The sequence below is a fragment of the Oryza sativa genome, chromosome 1 (genome assembly GCF_034140825.1).
Source record: "Oryza sativa Japonica Group chromosome 1, ASM3414082v1".
NCBI classification, from domain to species: Eukaryota; Viridiplantae; Streptophyta; class Magnoliopsida; order Poales; family Poaceae; genus Oryza; species Oryza sativa.
Window position 1 is genome coordinate 8411519 of NC_089035.1, and position 19784 is coordinate 8431302.

At 43.1% G+C, this 19784-nt stretch overlaps 3 protein-coding genes across 3 annotated transcripts; 1 reads left to right on the forward strand and 2 right to left on the reverse strand.

The window, feature by feature from the left end:
- Positions 1-1634: 1634 nt before the first annotated feature.
- Positions 1635-2759, reverse strand: LOC9269417 (uncharacterized). The gene is made up of 3 exons (XM_015789424.3): positions 2577-2759; positions 2397-2485; positions 1635-2237 (listed from the first exon to the last, which is right to left on the reverse strand). The coding sequence occupies exons 1-3, from the start codon at positions 2668-2670 to the stop codon at positions 1893-1895; spliced, it is 528 nt and encodes a 175-aa protein (XP_015644910.1). The 5' UTR covers positions 2671-2759; the 3' UTR covers positions 1635-1892.
- Positions 2760-4737: 1978 nt separating this feature from the next.
- LOC4327707 (phospholipase A1 PLIP3, chloroplastic) lies at positions 4738-8696 on the forward strand. Its single transcript, XM_015766752.2, has 5 exons — positions 4738-5540; positions 6182-6691; positions 6779-6838; positions 7066-7482; positions 7921-8696. Exons 1-5 carry the CDS (start codon positions 4929-4931, stop codon positions 8443-8445), a joined length of 2124 nt encoding a protein of 707 aa, XP_015622238.1. The 5' UTR covers positions 4738-4928; the 3' UTR covers positions 8446-8696.
- Positions 8697-14187: 5491 nt separating this feature from the next.
- Positions 14188-19371, reverse strand: LOC4327708 (GTP-binding protein SAR1A). The gene is made up of 3 exons (NM_001406416.1): positions 19029-19371; positions 18817-18948; positions 14188-14934 (listed from the first exon to the last, which is right to left on the reverse strand). The coding sequence occupies exons 1-3, from the start codon at positions 19155-19157 to the stop codon at positions 14614-14616; spliced, it is 582 nt and encodes a 193-aa protein (NP_001393345.1). The 5' UTR covers positions 19158-19371; the 3' UTR covers positions 14188-14613.
- Positions 19372-19784: the final 413 nt, after the last annotated feature.

A 19784-nucleotide genomic window follows, 5' to 3' on the forward strand; every position in this document is an offset into this window, starting at 1 on the left:
ACGAAGATGCGTTCGAGCGACGACGATGACGGGCAACACTGGTACGCCACTCCTGACATCAATCAGAAGTTGGCTAACTACGCACCGCAGCTTCGCCGCCACCGACGGCGGCGGCGAGAAAGACGGATAGCTGCGTTTGTTAGCTGGTGTGGAGTGACAAGCATATCGCTAGTAGTTGTCGCCTGATCGAATGTGTAAAGCCTGGGATAATATATGGTACTGTAATGTACCTAAGAAAGTGATGAAAGCTTTTCAACAATTTCATTTTGTATTACTAGTAATATGCATGTGCTAACGCTACAGATATATTTTATAATATAAATCAAACAACAAAAGCTTTATATATTTTTGGTAATCAAGCATGGTATAGATAGATCTAAAATTCATGAAAAAAAGGAATAATAGAGAGAATTATTATATAGTTAATTAAAAAAAATGTGCGTGGATAACGTAACATATCGAAACTGTCAGTTTCTTATGCGCTTAATGAATTTTCGAATAACTACAGGAATGTTATCTTTAGACTCATTTTCATAGTAATTCCACGTAACCACGAAAAACTTAGGGATTGTTCAAACGTAGGGATCGGGTTTTCATTTATGCTTTTTAAAGTACTAAACTTTATATATAATAATTGATTGAAAAATCAAATAAATTTATTTTTAGATTTTTAAAATTGCAAGATTAAATCAAATTAATTTCTCAATTAATCATACTAATCATGTTTTTTGTTTTGCGCGTGGCTAATAGTCTAAGGTTTATTCTCACTCCGTGCATACATAACTGGAGCGAGTGGGGCCAAATGCCCCTTTGACACTTTTTTGTTTCCTCAGTCTACCTAAGCGGTAGATCCTTAGTCTATCTAAGTGGTAGATCCTTAGCACCCGCTCATGCTATTTTCTGCATCCGCCCTTGGACGAGGCGGTGCCGCCGTCGCCGCCGCTGGGGAGAACGACGAAGATGCGTTCAAGCAACGACGACAACGAGCAGCACTAGTACGCCACTCCTGACATCAATCAGAAATCGACCAACCATGCACCGCAGCTTCGCAGGTGGCGGCGAGCAAGATAGATAGCCGCGCGTGTTAGCTGGTATGGAGTGACAAGCATATCGCTCATAGTTGTCGCCTGATAATTATACTCACTACGTTCCAAATATAAACATTTTTAGCTATGAAAGTATGTGTCCAGATTTATAACTAAAAATTGTTATATTTTGGATGAAGATAGTATTAATCAAAATTTTAAATTTAAACTAATTTATATTTAATTAATTATGTACCAATGGCTCAACTCAACGTTGAAGTACTAATTTAAATACTTTAACTCTTAGATAATAAAATAAACAAAATAAATAACTTCTTTTGTTAAAAGGACATTGGACACTACTCTTTCAATCGTAGGAATGGAAAAACAGAGAAATAAAAATACATAAAATTATGATAGAAATGAAAAGTGTAAAATAGTGAATTGAAAACACGGAGAAACACACATCGTTCTATTGGATCGCAGGAAAAACATATGAATCGAATGAGAGATATAAACTTAAAGGAATTTTTCTAAGAGGTTGGATCTTTTGCTAAGTTTTCTCTAAAATCTACATGTAATAAGTCATTCAATTAAAATTTCACAAGATTTGAAAAACTTAAATCCTTTGAATCAAAGAGCAAATATTTGTTTATTTTTCACTTAAACAAATTCACAGTGGTCCTTGGACATTCTACAAAATGGACAAAAAAGGCTCACATACGGTTGACTAACTCGAAGTACGTACACGCCCTGGTACCGTAGTGCTGCAGTTAATTAACTCTGGTAGAGTACATACTATACTGTACTGTCTACATACATGTATAATCACCAGAAACTAGTTCTAATTTCCTTAATCACCATTGATCATCCCCACAGAAGCACCGCGACGACGGCGCCCAGCAGCAGAGGCGCCGGCGTGGTCACGAGGCCGCGTGGCCCGCCGCCGTAGTCGTAGCCGTCGCCCCCGAGGCGCCGCAGCACGTCGAAGTCGCCCCGGAGGCCGCAGCCGCGGTCGAGCGCGAGGCGGACGTCGCGGACGGAGGCGCCGTTGTAGAAGCGGAAGCTGTCCATGATGCCGTCGACGCAGCCGAGCACCAGCCTCGTCTCCGCCAGGCACGGCCCGCCGCAGAACGCCTCCGCCGCCGCCGCCGGCACGCGCAGCGCGCCCTCCGGCCCCAGCCTGTACTGCCCCTGGCACCCGCTGAAGATCTGCAAGAAAACACATTTCTCGCAGCACATAATCAGAAACAGCGTGCATTAATTTTCTTCTCGAATTCTTTCTCTCCTTTTCTTTTGGTCTGAAACTGTGTTAATTACTGTTCAAGCTTGATTACGAGCAGTCAATGTTTGCTAAGAGGATGTGCTTACATATCGATCGCTGAAGCAGATGATAGCTCTGGCGACGATGTCTTCAGTGCTCCTCTTCTGACCATGGAAGGCTCCTGCTGCTGCTTCGTCTGCATGCATCAGAATTCAGAAAAACGCAAACAAAAATCGATTTCAGTTTCAGATATGACACCAAAAGAGCAGCAACAGCATAGTGTAAACCTGATTTGCAGCAAGTGATCGACCAGCTGCAGACGCACGCCATCATGAGCAAGAAGCTCCTGTGCCAACACCAGGTCATGGAGACCCAAGCCATTATCGTTCTTGTCAATTACTTTTCACAACTTCTCATGCTCGTTCTTATGTGCCATAGGACAGGAGGAAGAAATGCAAGCGTAGATAGATAGCACCAGCCTGATTGTCTGAAACTCTGAATATATAATAGCGGGGATCGATTTCGCATTCAGAAAACATGCTGCACGCTTCTCTGTTTTTCATGTGTAACGTGTGTGACTGGGTGGTAGTACAGAACACAGTAGCCACTAAGCATCAATCTCCTTAATTCTGCTCTGATTTGAGCATAAATCTATTTTTTCCCAAAAGCTGGCCAACTAATCTTGACCATAATCTACCGATCTCCTGATCTCAATTTTCATGGCGATGATCTAATGCTCCGTGTTTCCGTACGTCGTTCACCCCTGTTTGCTACACAAAATTAATCATTTTTATTTATGTTATCATTTTCAGAAATGACATGTTGATTACTTGCTACTGAATTTATGGGCAAGTTTTGAAAAATCTGGTGGGTTGAGAAACCTACCACGTACCTGACGTGATGAAAACTACGGTATTTATTCCCCGAGAAAATGTTTCTTTTTTACTGATTCGTGCAAGTAATCACCAATCTAAGTACACGGTTACCCATCTGTTCTTCACTAACCAAGAAAATGTCAAACAGCACAGAGGATAATTGCAAGAAGTTATTGTGTCTCTATTGACAGTTGAGCACACAGGTCGTGTTCTTCAGATGGAACCATTTTATTCAGCTATTACGCTTCCCTGTGTCCTAAATGGTAATATTTTTTTAGAAAACTATTTATTACGAATTTCTTAGAAAAATATCTTAATGTATTTTTAACTTTGTAATAATTAATTCGTTTGTTTGTACTCTCGAATAGCTTAGAATGGTTAATTCTTTCGTTTGTAGCCTCGAATAGTTATCACAAAATTAGTTATTCAACCATGTATCGAAAAGTTCAATCCAAAAACCTAAATTGATGGGAAAAGATGAGCAATTCATTTTATATTCCAACACTCCCCTTACACGAGGCTCGCCAGGCAGCATACGAACTCAAGGCCTATAGCTTTGATACCATGTTAAGTTACATGTATCGATCAGCTTAATCTAAAAATTTAAGCTGATGGTGGGAGATGGGCTATTCAAGGTCCTCAAATGTGTGTGTCCGACCATCCAACGGTAGATGGATCTCAAGCCCATTCGCACTTGCACATGGTACGCAGCAGCAAAAGTTAACTCGGCCCATACTCCAGTGATGGGCCGGATCTCGCAATGTGGATTTGTGGTGGCTGTGGGTGGATAAAACCGAGGCCCACGCCTGCATGGGGCACGCAAGGCCTCCACGTATACCTCGGAGAAGTTCTCATCCGCTGACGTGTCCCGGGGCATGTGTCGCTGGACGACGCGTCCACGGAAGTGACTCCTCCTCCTGATCTTCTGCGGCTCGGCCTAGGTGGCAAAAAACGGATGGAGCCTCCGCCGTGTCGCTCGTATCCGATACGCTCGTACGCATACAACGTTGTCCTGGCACGTGGTAAACGTACTAACATGGCATACCTTCCTCTGACCAAAATGTTCGTTCTACACTCCACATAGTTTTTCTTAAAAAATAAAATACTAATTATAACACGGCAAGAAAAACATATAAAAGTATGAAAGTATTTGTTTAAAAATAGTACAGTATCACCACACCTTATGCTTACGTGTAGTGTTAATAATGATTGTTATACGTAATAAAATTTCACTCACCTTAACATAGTATATATATTGACTTTTGAAATAGGCGTGAGAATACAGAGTACTCCTAAAATTACAATAATTCCAAATTCAGACAGTAAAACTACTGTGAATGCGTCAAATCAGAGGGTGAAAGGAACCCAACAAGATGCCAAAACGAGCCTACCAAAGATATTAGAGCGGAGCAAGCAACCCGGGGACGGACGGATTTTTCTTCACGGTTTCTCTCTCCTCCCCCACAAACAATCCCACCCCTCTCTTTCCTCTCTCCTACCTCCCTCCCATGGCGTTGCCGTCTCCGCATATATAGGAGGCCTCCTCCTCCCTCCCATCCTCTTTCTCTCCTCCATTGCTGCTCCTCTCCTCGCACCACCACCCGCCGCCGTCGATCGCCGGAGTCGAGAGTGAACTTGGTTGGTTGGTTGGTTGATCTCGAGTGGTGGAGCACACGGGGATCATCGCCGATTTGGCTAAACTTAACCCCGCTATTGTTAACGGCAACCTCGCGGTCGCGAGAGGAGGAGGAGGAGGAGGCGGCCATGGAGGCCCTGAGGTTCGTCCGCGGCATCAGCCCCGCCGCCTCCGCGGCTCCGCAGCCGCCACCGCCTCCGGTGGCGCAGCGGCACCACCAGCAGCAGCCGTCGCGGGGCGTTCTGCACGCGCCGCTGCTCCGGCTATGGCCGCTCGGTGGCGGCGGCGGCGGCGGAGGAGGAGGAGGAGGAGGAGGAGGAGGGGAGAGGGTCGGTGCGGTCGGTGGTGCGGTTCGCGGCGAGGAGGCGAGGAGCCAGCGCGCGGCGGAGGCAGAGGCGGACGAGCGGAAGCAGGGGAACTGGGTGCTGCAGATGCTGCGGGTGCAGCCACAGTGGGCGGAGGCGGCGGACGCCGAAGCCGCGGGAGTCACCGGAGCCGCTCGAGAAGGCGGCCAGGAAGCGCTCACGGCGGGCCGCGACGGCGACGAGTGCTGCGCCTCGTGCGGTGGAGGTGACGACGAAGGATGCTGCGGCGTCGAGGAGGACGACGAGAGCGACGGCAAGGTGTTCGACCGCGCGACCTTCTCGAGGCTCCTCAGGAAAGTGTCGCTCGGGGAGGCCAAGGAGTTCTCCAAGATGTCCTACCTCTGCAACATCGCCTACATGATCCCCAAGATCACGGTAAGATCGAAAGCATCAATGCGAGTGACTGCTATTCTACAATTCACCGATGCGGTAATCACAGCCAATAATTGGTGGATTGTCTACACGCCAATTCGATTGCTGGTGATGAACTGTTCATGGTTGAGTCCTTGTCCATGCTGTAAATTCAAGAGAAATGCAGGTTGTGGTGTTACTAAGAATTCTTATTTAGTCTGTTTTGGCTTCTACTACGTATTGTCTATGCATTTCCTTTACAGAGATAGTGAAGAATTTCCTTTACTGTTCTGCAAAATTATGCATTATGCCATTATCGATTATTCGTCCTGGTCCCCTATGTGCTTTTGGACCTTATAGTGGGGTCTTCCTGAAGGATTTGATGGATTAGTGCCAGGTCTGCTTAATGCAATTATACTCTTGGAGCTATCTGTGCCTGAGTTGTATTTGTCTATTGTTGTCTTTCAATTGGTTGCTTCACTTGAGCTGCTGCTTCTGGCATATGGATACTTATTTGGTGTGGTAATCGTGATGTTGTTAATTACACAATTACCTTTCTAGTACCTCATAACTAGATTATGATTGCAATTTGCAAGTTTCCTTTCTGACATTCTGTGTGATATTAGTATTTCATTGCCTGACTTAGCAACTGTTTGCTTTCTCAGCCAAAATTGCTGCGGAGGTACAATTTGCGGTTTGTGACTTCATCAGTACAAGAGAAAGCCAAAACTGGTGTTGATCAGAAGCAGGAGCTGAAGACTGAGGAAGGTGAATCTTCAGATCAAGAATCTGAAGTTGTAGAGAACCCTGAGCCAGGGAGCAATAAGAAGAAAGAAAGTGGGTTGGGGGTAAACCCCTTCGGCGCATACCATGTCATGTCGTCTGCTGCCTCTTATTTACATTCACGGGCTATGGGCGTCGTTCCCTTTGGTTCCAGGAATGATGGCAAGAACGATCCAACCATCATGGCCATTGTAAACGGTGAGAGTGGTGAAGGTTTAACCATGGATGAAGCTTCATTTGTGGCCACTACAAATTCAGTTACCTCCATGGTTGCTGCCAAGGAAGAAACAAGACAAGCTGTTGCAGATGATCTGAACTCTTCAAGATCTTGTCCTTGCGAATGGTTCATTTGTGATGATGATCAAGGCAGCACAAGATACTTTGTGGTTCAGGTATGTCTTCTGCCCAATATATCATGATTCGTGTAATTTTCACTTTCCCTGGTTCATCTTCATCAATTTTTTATTGTTAATTGGCAGGGCTCGGAGTCAATCGCTTCTTGGCAGGCCAACCTCCTATTTGAACCAGTTAAATTTGAGGTATCCTACTAGTCTGCCATCCTACATTTCTCAGTTTCTCATGAATGATGGATAGAATCAATCTTGCCAATATTCATTCATTGTGCACCAGCAGCTTCATTATTTAGATGTGCATCATGGATTGATCAAGTGTATTAAATTGACACACAAACATTTAATTTGACATATTAGACGTAGGAAGGGCTTGACAAATTTATGTAAGCTAAGACATTTGTGATGTTTTGCAGGGACTCGATGTGCTCGTTCATAGGGGAATATATGAAGCAGCCAAGGGAATGTATCACCAAATGTTGCCATATGTCAAATCTCACTTGAGAAGTTCTGGTAAATCTGCAACGTTACGCTTCACTGGTCATTCTCTTGGTGGTAGTCTGGCTTTGCTTGTGAATCTAATGCTACTGATGAGAGGAGCAGCACCTGCTTCGTCGTTGTTGCCTGTAATAACATTTGGTGCACCATGCATCATGTGTGGCGGTGACCACTTGCTTCGTAAACTTGGATTGCCAAGGAATCATGTTCAGTCAGTCACGATGCATCGAGATATTGTTCCTCGAGTCTTTTCGTGCAACTACCCTGACCATGTTGCTAATATTCTGAAACTAGCCAATGGGAATTTCCGCAGTCACCCATGCCTCACAAATCAGGTAGATTCATGAATCCACTTCAGTTGATAAATTAGCTCATTTATGTGGTAATAACAGTATATGTTCCTGAATTTAATGACTTAAGACTACAAAGAAAATTTATCTGATGCTTTGACATGGAGAACAAATAATAAACCCATCAGTTGGTTGAATTATACAGCGAACTGTGCCCTGCAGGTTGAAGATCTAGCATGATGTCCTGGCTGTCACATTTTCAGGGACTGAAAAACAACACTTCTTTTTAAAACAAAAGTAAAAGTAGTTAAAAAAAATATTGGCAAAGAACACTTGGATCTTTACTGAGTACTGCAATATGCAGCTCTTATAGTCATCACCCATCACCACTTAGTTTTCTTGTTTGTAAAATGTTCACTTTGTTTGCATGTTACCAAAATTGACCAACAATGGTTGTAACCCTCTCTGTGGATTTCACTGCAGAAGCTCTTGTACGCCCCAATGGGCGAGATGTTCATCCTGCAACCTGACAAGAGGCTATCCCCGCACCACGACCTCCTCCCGCCGGACAGCGGCATCTACCACCTGAGCGACTCGTCGTCGTCGTCGGGCACCTCCCTGCGGCGGCTCCGGTCCGCCATGTCCACCTTCTTCAACTCGCCGCACCCGCTCGAGATCCTCAAGGACAAGAGCGCCTACGGCCCCAAGGGCGCCGTGTACCGCGACCACGACGTGAACTCCTACCTCCGCTCCGTCCGGGCCGTGGTGCGCAAGGAGGTGCGGCGGCACCGGGAGACGCGGCGGGGGCGGTGGCGGCGGCTCCTCCTGTGGTGGCCGCTCGGCGCGCACGGCGCGCTGGCCGGCGCCGGCGTGCTCCTGGACGCCGCCGTGGAGGGCGGGAGGGAGACGGCGAGGCAGGCGCGGGCGCACGCCCGGCTGCTCGTCGTCCTGCTGGTGCCGGCGAAGCTGCTCGTGATCGGAGCCTTCCTGGTCGTCAGATTGATGTGATTCGCGGACGTGGTTAGATCCCATCCATCCGTTCATTCATTTTGTTGGTTTACACACCACACTGCTGCAGTGCTGCTGTATGCTACTGCAGCAATGATTCTTTCTTCCCAGAGTGGAATGCCATACAAGTGTCACACCCAGATGCTGATTTTCTGTTTTGACACTAAAAAAAGAAGGACCTCAGATAGATGAAGATCAAATGTCAATTAATTAGACTCTAAACTATATTAGAAATTTATTAATTGGACTCAGGACTTGGCACTGGTGTCTGTCTATATTGCCCATTTGTGTCTCTAAGCTGCGTCATGAAGCAAGACATATATGTCAACTGGTTGGCAGGGTAGGCAACCGTATCGGAACACGTAATGAACATTCAAACGTACTGTACATAGCTTGCGTCGTCGACTCCTCGTCAGTCTCCTGTGTAACAAGCAAGTGACAGGCATCCGATGCATTGTACTGTACGTATCAAGTACGCGTTGCTTGCCGAGAAACCATACCGTATTTTGTACGTATTACGTGGAGACGTTTATACGCGTACGGTACACATCGCCTCTTTTCTTTTGTTGGCTGGCTGGACTGGAGCATTGCCAGAGCTGGAAATGGAATTGGAAGTAATGCATCCTCAATTGCCGTTGCCCATCCCGTTTCCGTCTGCATCTTGCACACTTGCACCGTTCTGAAACTGAAAGTAGCCTTCTCCACATGCGAGCCGTCTAATAGACAGATTGCCGTTTGATCAGACGTTCAAAACTCGCCAAACCTTCTAACTAAAGTTTCTCGCTAAAGTTTCTCCGGTTTTGGTCCAAAAAAAAAGTTTCTCCGGTTATACATGGGGGTAGTCTTCGTTACCCAAATCAAATATACTACCATTTAGAGCACCGAAGAAATTTGTGGAGAGGATCTTGTGGAGACCCCTTCGGGCCTCTCCAATTAGATTTACCGTCTTAGGACAGGTTAATTGGGGAAACAATCTATAACCAACACAATTACTCAATTAAATCGTTCTTTCGATATTACATCTACTTTCTTGTCTAGTTTTTATCTTGGTTCATTCATCTTCATCGGTTTGCGTTGTAAGCCTTCACTCTTCGCCCCGAGTGTAAATCTTGTTTGTAGATTTGTCTAAAAAAACTTCCATCTAATCCATGAGACATGTTTATCCCAATTTTTCTAAATTGGTTTTGCTAGCTGGTTTTAATCTATGAACTCATCTCAATTAGGTCTTGTTCGGTTTGAAGGGGGTTGAAAGGAATTGGAGGGGATTGAGGGGGAATAATTCCACACCACAATCGCTGACAGGGATTAACCGAACATAGCCTTAGGAGTTTTTCAAGGTTGAGGTGGTTGGTGACTCCAATCAATACCACAAAATGTGTTGGTGATGTGACAAAAAAGTCAACATGTTCTTCTGTAGTTCTACGAATGGAAAGCTCTATAATTACCGATTTTTAGAGCTTGTTCAGTTTAGAGGAAAAAACAAGAGATTTGGATTCCAAAAGATTAATTTCTATAAACACCATTTGGTTTGTAGTAATATAGGGAGCGTATATATTGGAGGTGCTGGATGGCTAACCGCTTGATCCGATGAGAGCTGCTACATCCCGACAACTATGTCTTCTACGATCAAGCTGATGAATCCATTGATCATATCTTGATCCAGCGTCCAGAGTCACGTTAGCTATGGTGGGCGATCCTAAGCGCGATCGACAGGCGCATTGCTTCCCTGCAAACTCCACTTCCTTCCTTTGGTGGTGGTGTGGTAGCGAAGCAGATCACCAAAGCACAACGACATGGTTACGACACGATCTTTAGCCTCATAGTTTGGACTGTGTACATCCATTGTGGCTGTAGAGACCGGATTTTAATCCATTTTCTAAAAAAAATGCCTCATAGTTTGGACAATTTAAAAGGAACGGAACAACGAGTATTCAATAACCATGCGCGAAGCTACCGAGGTAGACGAAGATGCGCTATGGCACTTAACGAGCATGCAGCTGTAGGGGCAATGAGTGCTATGGTCGACAAGTCGCCAAGCTAGATCGTGAGAATTAGCACTAAGCTATTTTGTTTTTTTTCCCTTTCATTGTTCCGATTGTTTTGCTCTGGTAAAGTAACTCCCCAAGCGTAATATAAAATATGCAAATCTTATCCATATTCAAAATAAAAGGAATTTCTCGTTCCTACAAGTTGTGGAGAGAAAACATAGAAAATTTTCCATCCACTCATGGGATTTGCTTGGCTAATGGGTTAGTGAAATAATTTCCCACCCACCAATCCTAACCATCCATTATCCCTCTCCCGTTCGAATCTACTGCAAGGATGAAGATTAAGTGCGCACGTAAAACGAGATAAGTCATTAGCACATGATTAATTGAGTTTTAATTGTGAAAATCTTAAAAAAATGGATTTATTAGAGTTTTTATAGCAACTTTTATGTAGAAAGTTTTCGTACGAAATACACCGTTTAGCAGTTTGAAAAGCGTGCTAATGGAAACCGAGAAAAAAAATCTATATCTTAATCAGTTTAGAACATGGCAGATTTAATCTTCACTCATTTCTCTATCCCAATCCCGCTTCTTTTATTTATTTCACTATCAAAACAAACCCAAACCTCTTGAAAAGTTTCCACGAATCGATATGTGCATGCGTTTCTATTTTTATTGGTTAAAATTTCTTCCAAACTAAACAAGCCCTTCGTAATAGGGAAAAAAAAAAGAAAATCGACGGTGAGTTAGGTTTTCTTCAGACTTTTCACCGAAATCCAGCTGGCATCAAACGGCAGAAATCCGACACGGCGACACGCAGCACCCTGCCAGGTCGGAAACAGGAGCGAAAGATCATTCGTGCCGGCATAAAATTCCAAAGTCTTCTTTTCCTCCTCCTCCTCCAGCTTGCGGTCGTCGGCAACCCACGACCACGAGCTCGCCCGCGAGTGGCGACAAGCGCCGCGTCGGCGTCGCGCCAATCCGGCCACCCTGGGGCTGACGCGACTCGACGCGACGGCAGATATACACGGCAATCCGATCCGATCCAATCCAAGCGGCGTCGTGTTTTCTCTCTCGCTGCTGGCCGGCTGCCGCCGCGGCGATCAGAGAGAGAGAGAGAGAGAGAGAGAGAGAGAGAGAGAGAGGAGGGGGCGAAACGTGTGGCGCACAGCCGGCGGTGGCGACCGGAGGATGCCGGCCGGCGACCGATCGATCGACGAGGAATGGGTGGCCACAACTGGCCTGTAGATAGATCAATCGATCGATCTGCTCCTCCTTTTTGGCACTTCAAGCTTTCAAACCCTACGTGTGTGGAGTCAAAATCCCAAGATTTGGTTTTTGGTGTGCATTTGATGTCAGGTTCTTTTCAAACAAAGAAGGAAAAAAAAGATCCTTGTATTTGGAATTGAAGGTGTACTCCCTCCTTCCAAAAAAGCCAATCTAGTAGGACCCCTTCTAATCTATCCAGATTCATAATAGTAGGAGTCTTAGGTTAGTATTTTTGTTGGGATGGAGAGGGTAATGTACTTGTAACTTCGAGCCTACTGTTTGGCTTCGATCGGGCTAGCATCGGTGGGAAGAATGAAGTCATAAACTCGATGCATCTTAAGTTTAAACTGTAGCACGGTTTATACTAGCATGATAGAACAATCTTCCAACCAGCATGATAGAACAGTTCTTCCCATGTGCAATCAAACGTGTTGTAACATGTGCAATCAAATGTTTTGTAAAAGTCAAGAAAAAGAAAATGACAATAGGTAATAGTGTTGTTGGGTAAGAAAGTACAATATATATGTACTAAAGCACTGTGTTCCACCAGAAAGTTACGTCGATGTTTGTTAGGCCCCGTTTAGTTCCCCAAAATTTTTTCTCAAAAACATCACATCGAATCTTTGGACACATGCACAAAACATTAAATATAGATAAATGAAAAAACTAATTGCACAGTTAGGGATGAAATCGCGAGACAAATCTTTTGAGCATAATTAGTCCATGATTAGCCATAAAGTGCTATAGTAACCCACATGTGCTAATGACGGATTAATTAGGCTCAAAAGATCCGTCTCGCGGTTTCCAGACGAGTTATGAAAATATTTTTTTTTCATTCGTGTCCGAAAAGCCCTTCCGACATCCGGTCAAACATCCAATGTGACACTCTAAATTTTTCTTTTCTCGAACTAAACAGGCCCTTAGTAATGCTTCTACGCTCTTTCAAAGTCGTACTCCCATAATATCATAAAATTCTACTGTTCAACACAATTTCATAATGGACATCACAGCTAGCATACCCACCCAAGTCCATATGAAAAAAGTCCACATTTTAAAGAAAAACGTCATTACCACTAATTGTAGTTAATACTAATTCTCCCTTAAGTCACATCGTCTCAATTATTTCTAGTCTTTAGATGATTCATCAAGAGTGCAAATTGTATCTCTTCTCCCTGAAAGACACACCATACAACTTAAGTATTTATAACGTTTGAATAATTTATCAAAGTATAAGCACATGAAAGAAAATCATATAGTAAGAAAAAATTACAACTAATATATACTAAGGATGCGTTCGTTCGGGTTAGGAACCCATCTCCTCCGCACGGAAAACGGAGTGGTCCATTAGCACGTGATTAAGTATTGGTTATTTTTTTTCAAAATTAGATCAATATGATTTTTTAAGTAACTTTCGTATATAAATATTTTGTAAAAAACACACCGTTTAGTAGTTTGAAAAGCGTGCGCATGGAATACGAAGGAGAGGAGTTGGGAACACAGAGCAAATAACACCTAATTTATCACACAATTCTCCCCGCAAAAAAATTATCACGTAATTCTCACGCACCAATGCGCAGGGTACCCATCTAGTTAATATTGAATCCATAACGTTTCCACGTCTATTTTATTTTGGTTTGCAATAACAAGTTCTGTAGATGAGGCACACAAAGGTATGCACATTTCCATTATCTGTTTATGGTCTTCAGGCCACAGATGAATGAAGATTTGCTTTGTTCGGCAATTGGTAGAGGCAAGGCAACGGATGAACTGAGCGTTGTTCTCTGGCCACAAGAGTCGCTCTCTGTTTGGAGTGTCGACAGCCCAGAGATGCGGATAGGAACTCCAGATCAAATCTTGGTCGCCAAATAACAAGATCATTGCTTGTTATCCGTTTTTGTGCCTTTCCTTTTCTCCGCATGCAAAGTGCATGTCTTTTTTTTTTCTATCCTACTTTTTTTTTTAAAACACGTACAAACATAAGCACTCATAATACTTACACTCACCCTTATAAATTACGTATACTACCCTAACACTTCTAAAAAATTAGGTAAACACAGTTATCACCCCTAAATACACATGCACACCTACCCTCACCTACCCTAGCATCTTCAAGAAATTGAGTTAGTATAACTTAAGATTGAGAAAATCATCGTGAACGTCTCACTATCTACGAGTATAACAGCTACCACTAACAAAATAATTAATTAGTAATATTTGGGAGCATCCATGCCAAGTTTCCATCATAAGAAATCAAAAGGAATTCAATCAGCTAAGTTTCCATTGTAAGAAATCCAAATGAATTCAATCAATTAAACTATGTTCATTTCATAGTGCTATATTCATTTCATAGTTTTCTATTAGTTGTAATTCAGTATAACACCAACGTCTACAATAGGTAGAAGAACTTGGTATATGATAGAATTAGCGAATCGAAATTCTTCTCTTTTGTTGATGGTTAGTATCAAGAATTTGAATATAGAGGTCGTGTTTTAATCCATTATCTTAAAAAAAAAAAGAGTTTTGATCAAGTATCACAGGGGAGACGTTAGCAGCCAAGAGACCGAAGTTGCTCATACACATATCACTGGCTAGATAGATAGCGTGAATACATTGGCTGAAACATTTCCTGTTGTCAAGAAACGATTCCAGCAACCCACATTTTCTAGCTAATAAGGTCACACCACCCATAAACAATCAAACAAATAAACCCCGTCATATTTCTAGTATTAACACCAACTTACAGGCATTCACTATCCACCACTACGACAAACTTTTTTCCTTACAGGTGCAGTAGGTTTCTCCAAAGCATCAGGAGAGTTGATAAACAGAACCAGAGGCCTGAATTACCCACTCCCACTGTGGACAGCAGGAGCAGCAGCTGCTATTGACAATTGAGGAGCAGAAGCCCCTCTCATTTGATGTACTGGGACATCCATTTGAAGCCTTCGCCGTAGCCCATCTTGCGGACGACGCTGCACATGAAGATCTCCAGAGGCCGCACGTTGGAGTCGGCTAGGTTCACGTTGCCCTTACCGGTGGTGAAGTTGCTCAGACCAAGGTAGTAGCGGAGTTCCTCCTCCGACGCGGCGTATGGGATGTCGATCTTGTTTCCCAGTATCAGGAAAGGCACGGTTGCTAGGGAATCGTCTGCAAGGAGGGCATCGAGTTCCTTCTTCGACTCCGCAAACCGTTCCTTGTCAGCGGCATCCACCAAGTAAACAACAGCATCGACCTACCAAACAAAACAGGAATTAAAAACAGCCAATACAGAAAGTTAAGTCACCAAATTCCAGGTGGATAGTCTAACAAGTAATGACTCCTCGAGTTACAAAATATGAAGAATCGAGTCTACTCCACTACAGGCCAAATGTGAATTTCGCAAAACAAGAAGCATTTTGCATCTCGCGATTGAGAACATGTAGTCATCGAATTAGGATTTCCTTTTCCCCACAGAATTGGTGGTCAGCTTGATGGTGCAACTTCCTTCTGGCCTATTGCAGGGCAGAATGGTTGAAACCACGTCAGTCATACAGACATTGGCTTGAAAAGATGCATTCCAAACATTTGGAGCAATTGTAGACAAAATGTGTTCCAGTAAATTATTCATGGGGGACATAAAGGCTTAAAATGAAGGTTCCCCAGCCCATTCTCACTAGTCCATGACTGCACTGCCAACATTCGATTTTCCCCATATCTTTGTTTCTCTGACAGCAAGATGCCAATGGTATAGAAATCATATTAAGAGCATCTCGTAACACCACAGTTAAAATGTTGGCACCCCATAACCACAGTTTCCTCATTTGTAAACTGCGCCAGGAGACCCAAACAGGACTTAAAGCAAGAACTGAACTCTGGAAGATACTGTTGCCATCAATATCGTGACACGTGCATAATTTCCCTGCACCCTAAAGGTATCATAACACATACTAGTGGCCCCAGTAGTTAATCAGACTTGACTTTAAGAATCAATTTGCACAGATCTCAGTGCCAAAAGAGTCCATGAAGTGTTCGTCACGTATATACCTTGATAATTATACACTATAAATTGTGATCATACAACACATCAAGTTCATGATTGATATGACAATGTTACATATAGATATGGTTTCTCAAACTTGTTAAACATGCTTGCAATACATGATAATAGCTAAGCTGGAAAAATTCCCAGCAGGGAATAAAAAAAAAAGGCAAATTGCCCATGTAAAACCAGAATGTGAATTAGTCCAGTTTTAAGAAAGATGAGTTTGCATGTAAAGAAAATCAGCATGTGAATTAGAAGTTTTAAGAAAGGGTGAGTTTGCATGTAAAGAAAATCGGCATGTGAATTAGAAGTTTCAAGCAAGGACAGTACAAAGGACAAAATCATATATTAGATCAAGCCTTCTACATTTTCAGCTGGCAAGCCAGAATTGCCTACAGCCCAGTACATCTGGACAACCTTGCAGATATACCATTCAGACTTCCTACATTGCCAACATACCACAGAAAATTACAACCTTAGCCTGTTTACCAATATATTGATGTTCACCAGGAAAACAAAAGAGAGGAGGGGGAGTGTCTTGATTAATAGTGGTAAACAGGGCAACATGCGAACATCATAATATTTTGGTGGTATGTTGGTCAACATGGAAGCATGAGTCATACATTTGGGAAGTTCTCCAAACATAGTGGTACATGGACAATTCCAAATTTTCATTGTGAATACTTCCTTTTGGAGAAGAACGCTAACATAGTCAAAGACTGATCACTGATGCTAACAATCCATAGCCGGTGCAAATTTGTACTGTTGTTGAAACTTATGTTCTTTTCTTTAAGCCAGTCCACCCTTAGGCTTCATCTGGCCAGGCTCCTACATTTCTACATTTTTAGCGGAAATTGCAAGAGACCAGCATGTCTGGACAACCTTGCAGATATACCACTCAGACTTCCTAAATTTCCAACATACCACTGAAACTATAGCCAAAGCCTGTTTGCCCGAGATTCATGTAGAATAAGGCACTCATCGATGTCCTGATTCTTGCCAGAAAATACGAGGAAAAATTGCCTCAACAGCGGTAAACAGGCCAACACCCGTCCTTTGGTGGTATGTTGATCAACTGCGAAGCATGAGTAATATATTCGGAAAGTTCTCCAGGTATGCCGACAATCCCCCAAATTATTATGGTTCACATGCTTTCTTTGGAAAAAAGAACATGAGAATAATCAAGATCGGTATGAAGTTGTTCTATTTGTTGAAACTTGTGAACTGCTTGGTCTAACGTGTTTCTGCAGAAATTTGAAAGGCATTTTGTGGACTAGAGAGGAAGAAGTTTGAAACCTGAGAAAGTGACGCATTATCTTTTCAAAGAGGACTCTTAGAGGAAGATGGAAATCATGCTCCAAACTATTCAAGCACTAAAGTTCAAGATTGATATGACAGATATGGTTGGTCAAAATTGGTTAAACATACTTACCATCTATAATAGTAGCTAAGCCATGAAATACTCCCAGAAAGGAAACAAAATATGACAATTTGTGCAGATTAAGTAAAGGTCAACATAATGTACAGTACCCTTGATCGCAGCAATATACGCAAACTAATTCATTTGCCTTGTTGTTGGCACGAGGGAGCTTTCATAAAAAACTGGCATGTGAACTCAGCAAGTTTTAAGCACATATAGAGGACAAAATTATAGATAATTTCAAGACTTCAATTTTTTTAGCTGAGAAATTGCCTACAGACAAGTATGTTTGGACAACCTTGCAAATATACGATTCAGACTTCCTACATTGCCAACATACCACATAAAACTGCAACCCCAGACTGTTTACAGAGGATGATGTAGAGCAAGGCACTCCACACTTATTAATGTCCTGATGCTCAACAGACAAAATGGACTGGGAGAAGTGTCTTGATAGTGGTAAAGAGGCCAACATTGTAGTGTTTTGTGGTATATTGGTCAATGAGGAAGTATGAGGCATACATTTGGAAAGTTCTCTAAATATAGTGGTACATGGACAATTTCAAACTTTTGTTGTCAGTGCTTTCTTCGGGAAAAGAAGAACACAAGAACAATTAAAATTGGATAATAAACAACCCATAGTCGGTGTAAATTTGTTCTGTTTGTTAAACCCTTATATGCTTTGTTTGGCAAGGCTCTGACTTTTTTAGTGGAAATTGACTATCGACCAGTATGTCTGGACAACCTTGCAGATATATCACTCAGACTTCCTACATTGCCAACATACCACCGAAAACTGCAGTTCAGCCTGTGTACCAGCGTTATTAGCAGTGGTAACCAGGCTTCATAGTCTTTGGTGGTATGTTGGTCAACTAGGAAGCATCAATCATACATTTGGAAAAGCTCTCCAAACACAGCGGAACATGAGCAATTCACTTTTTTTTTATAGTGAACATGCCTTTTTTGTTTTGAAAAAGAACAAGAGAACAATAATTAAAAAAAAAACTGATGCTAATACATATTTTGTGTAGCAAACGAACAGTTCATCATCCTTTTTTTAAGTCATAACACAAGCACTAATAAGCAAAAAGCTAGATTTTTTTAGCATCATTTTGGTTTTTATGGACTAGAGTTATTACACTACCCTCAAATTTGCAGGTCTTCATAAACTGCAAAAATCAAAAGGCCAGCTTATACGCAGAAGGTAATAAGACTAAGCTGAAACAAACAGGCCAAGTTTACCGAAAAAAGTACTATGTGCAACCTTTTGTCCAGCTTGTATGTTCACAAGACAACCCATTGAAAACTTTCGATGGCATAGAACCAATTTTTCCTTATTATAACTAATCTGAATGCTGGAGCTCATGGCTAAATTGAGTACAAGCACCAGCAACACATCCAATTGCTCAATCAGGGGATTTTTTTTCCTCTGCAAGATCCAAAAAGAGCAATCGGTACTGAATTAAACCACCAAATCCCTGCCCATGAAGTGAGCAAGACGACCGATTCTTCATCTACTCATATGCATCATGTCTAATCCCCGATACCCTCATGCCTAAAACCCTAGTTCGTTCCAATCAAACAAGCGCTGCTTCCCATCCATCGCACAAGGAACAAATCTAACAGCAAGTAACAAAGATATAGGAGCAGTAGAATTAGAACTGAAGGTAAACCTTGGCGTAGTAGTCCTTCCAGACGCGGCGGGCGATCTGGTGGCCGCCGAGGTCGAAGGCCTTGAACTTGATCTTGCCGATGCTCAGCTCCTCCGACGTCGGGTACTGCGTCGGCTGGTGCTGCACGAGCCGCTGCACCCAAATCCCAACACAAATCAGAACCAACCAAATCAGTACAAATCTCGATCGATCGATCGATCCGGGCGACCTACCTCGTCCTTGAGCATGTGGAGGAGGGTGGTCTTGCCGGCGTTGTCGAGGCCGAGGAAGAGGATCTTGGCCTCCTTCTGCCACAGCCCCAGCGAGGCCAGCACCCCGTAGAACCAGTCAACCAGGAACATCTCCGGCGATCCCCCTCCCCGCACAGATCGGTCGCCGCCGCCGCCTCGCCGCCTCGGCCTCTCCGCCTCGGGTGTTTTGGTTTGGAGAGAAATTGCGTTTCGCTTCGTGTGGGGGTTGGGCTGGGGGATGGGGGTGGGGTTCTAGATTCTTCCGTGGCGTGGCGTCTGCTTGCTTCTAGAACAGCCTCTTTGCTTGCATCGCTTTAACACTAATACTAATACTAGTACTAGTACTACTAATCTATGGTGGAGTTGGTTCTATGGGCTTCCGGGGCGGCAGCTCGCCACGTCAGGCTCTGCATTAGGCAGCCGTACGCGTGCACAGGGCACTACTCGTTAAGAGCAAGTTTAATAGGACAAACTGCTGGCTCCAAATTATTTACAGTCAACTTAATAGTTCAATTCATATAATAGTTACCTACAAACATATACTTCCTTCGTATTTTAATGTATAACGCAGTTGACTTTTTAATAAACGTTTGACCTTTCGTTTTATTAAAAAAAATTTTATGTAATTATCATTTATTTTTATTGTGACTTGATTTATCATCAAATGTTCTTTAAGCATGATATAAGTATTTTTGTATTTGCATAAAAAATTTGAATAAGACGAATGGTCAAACGTTG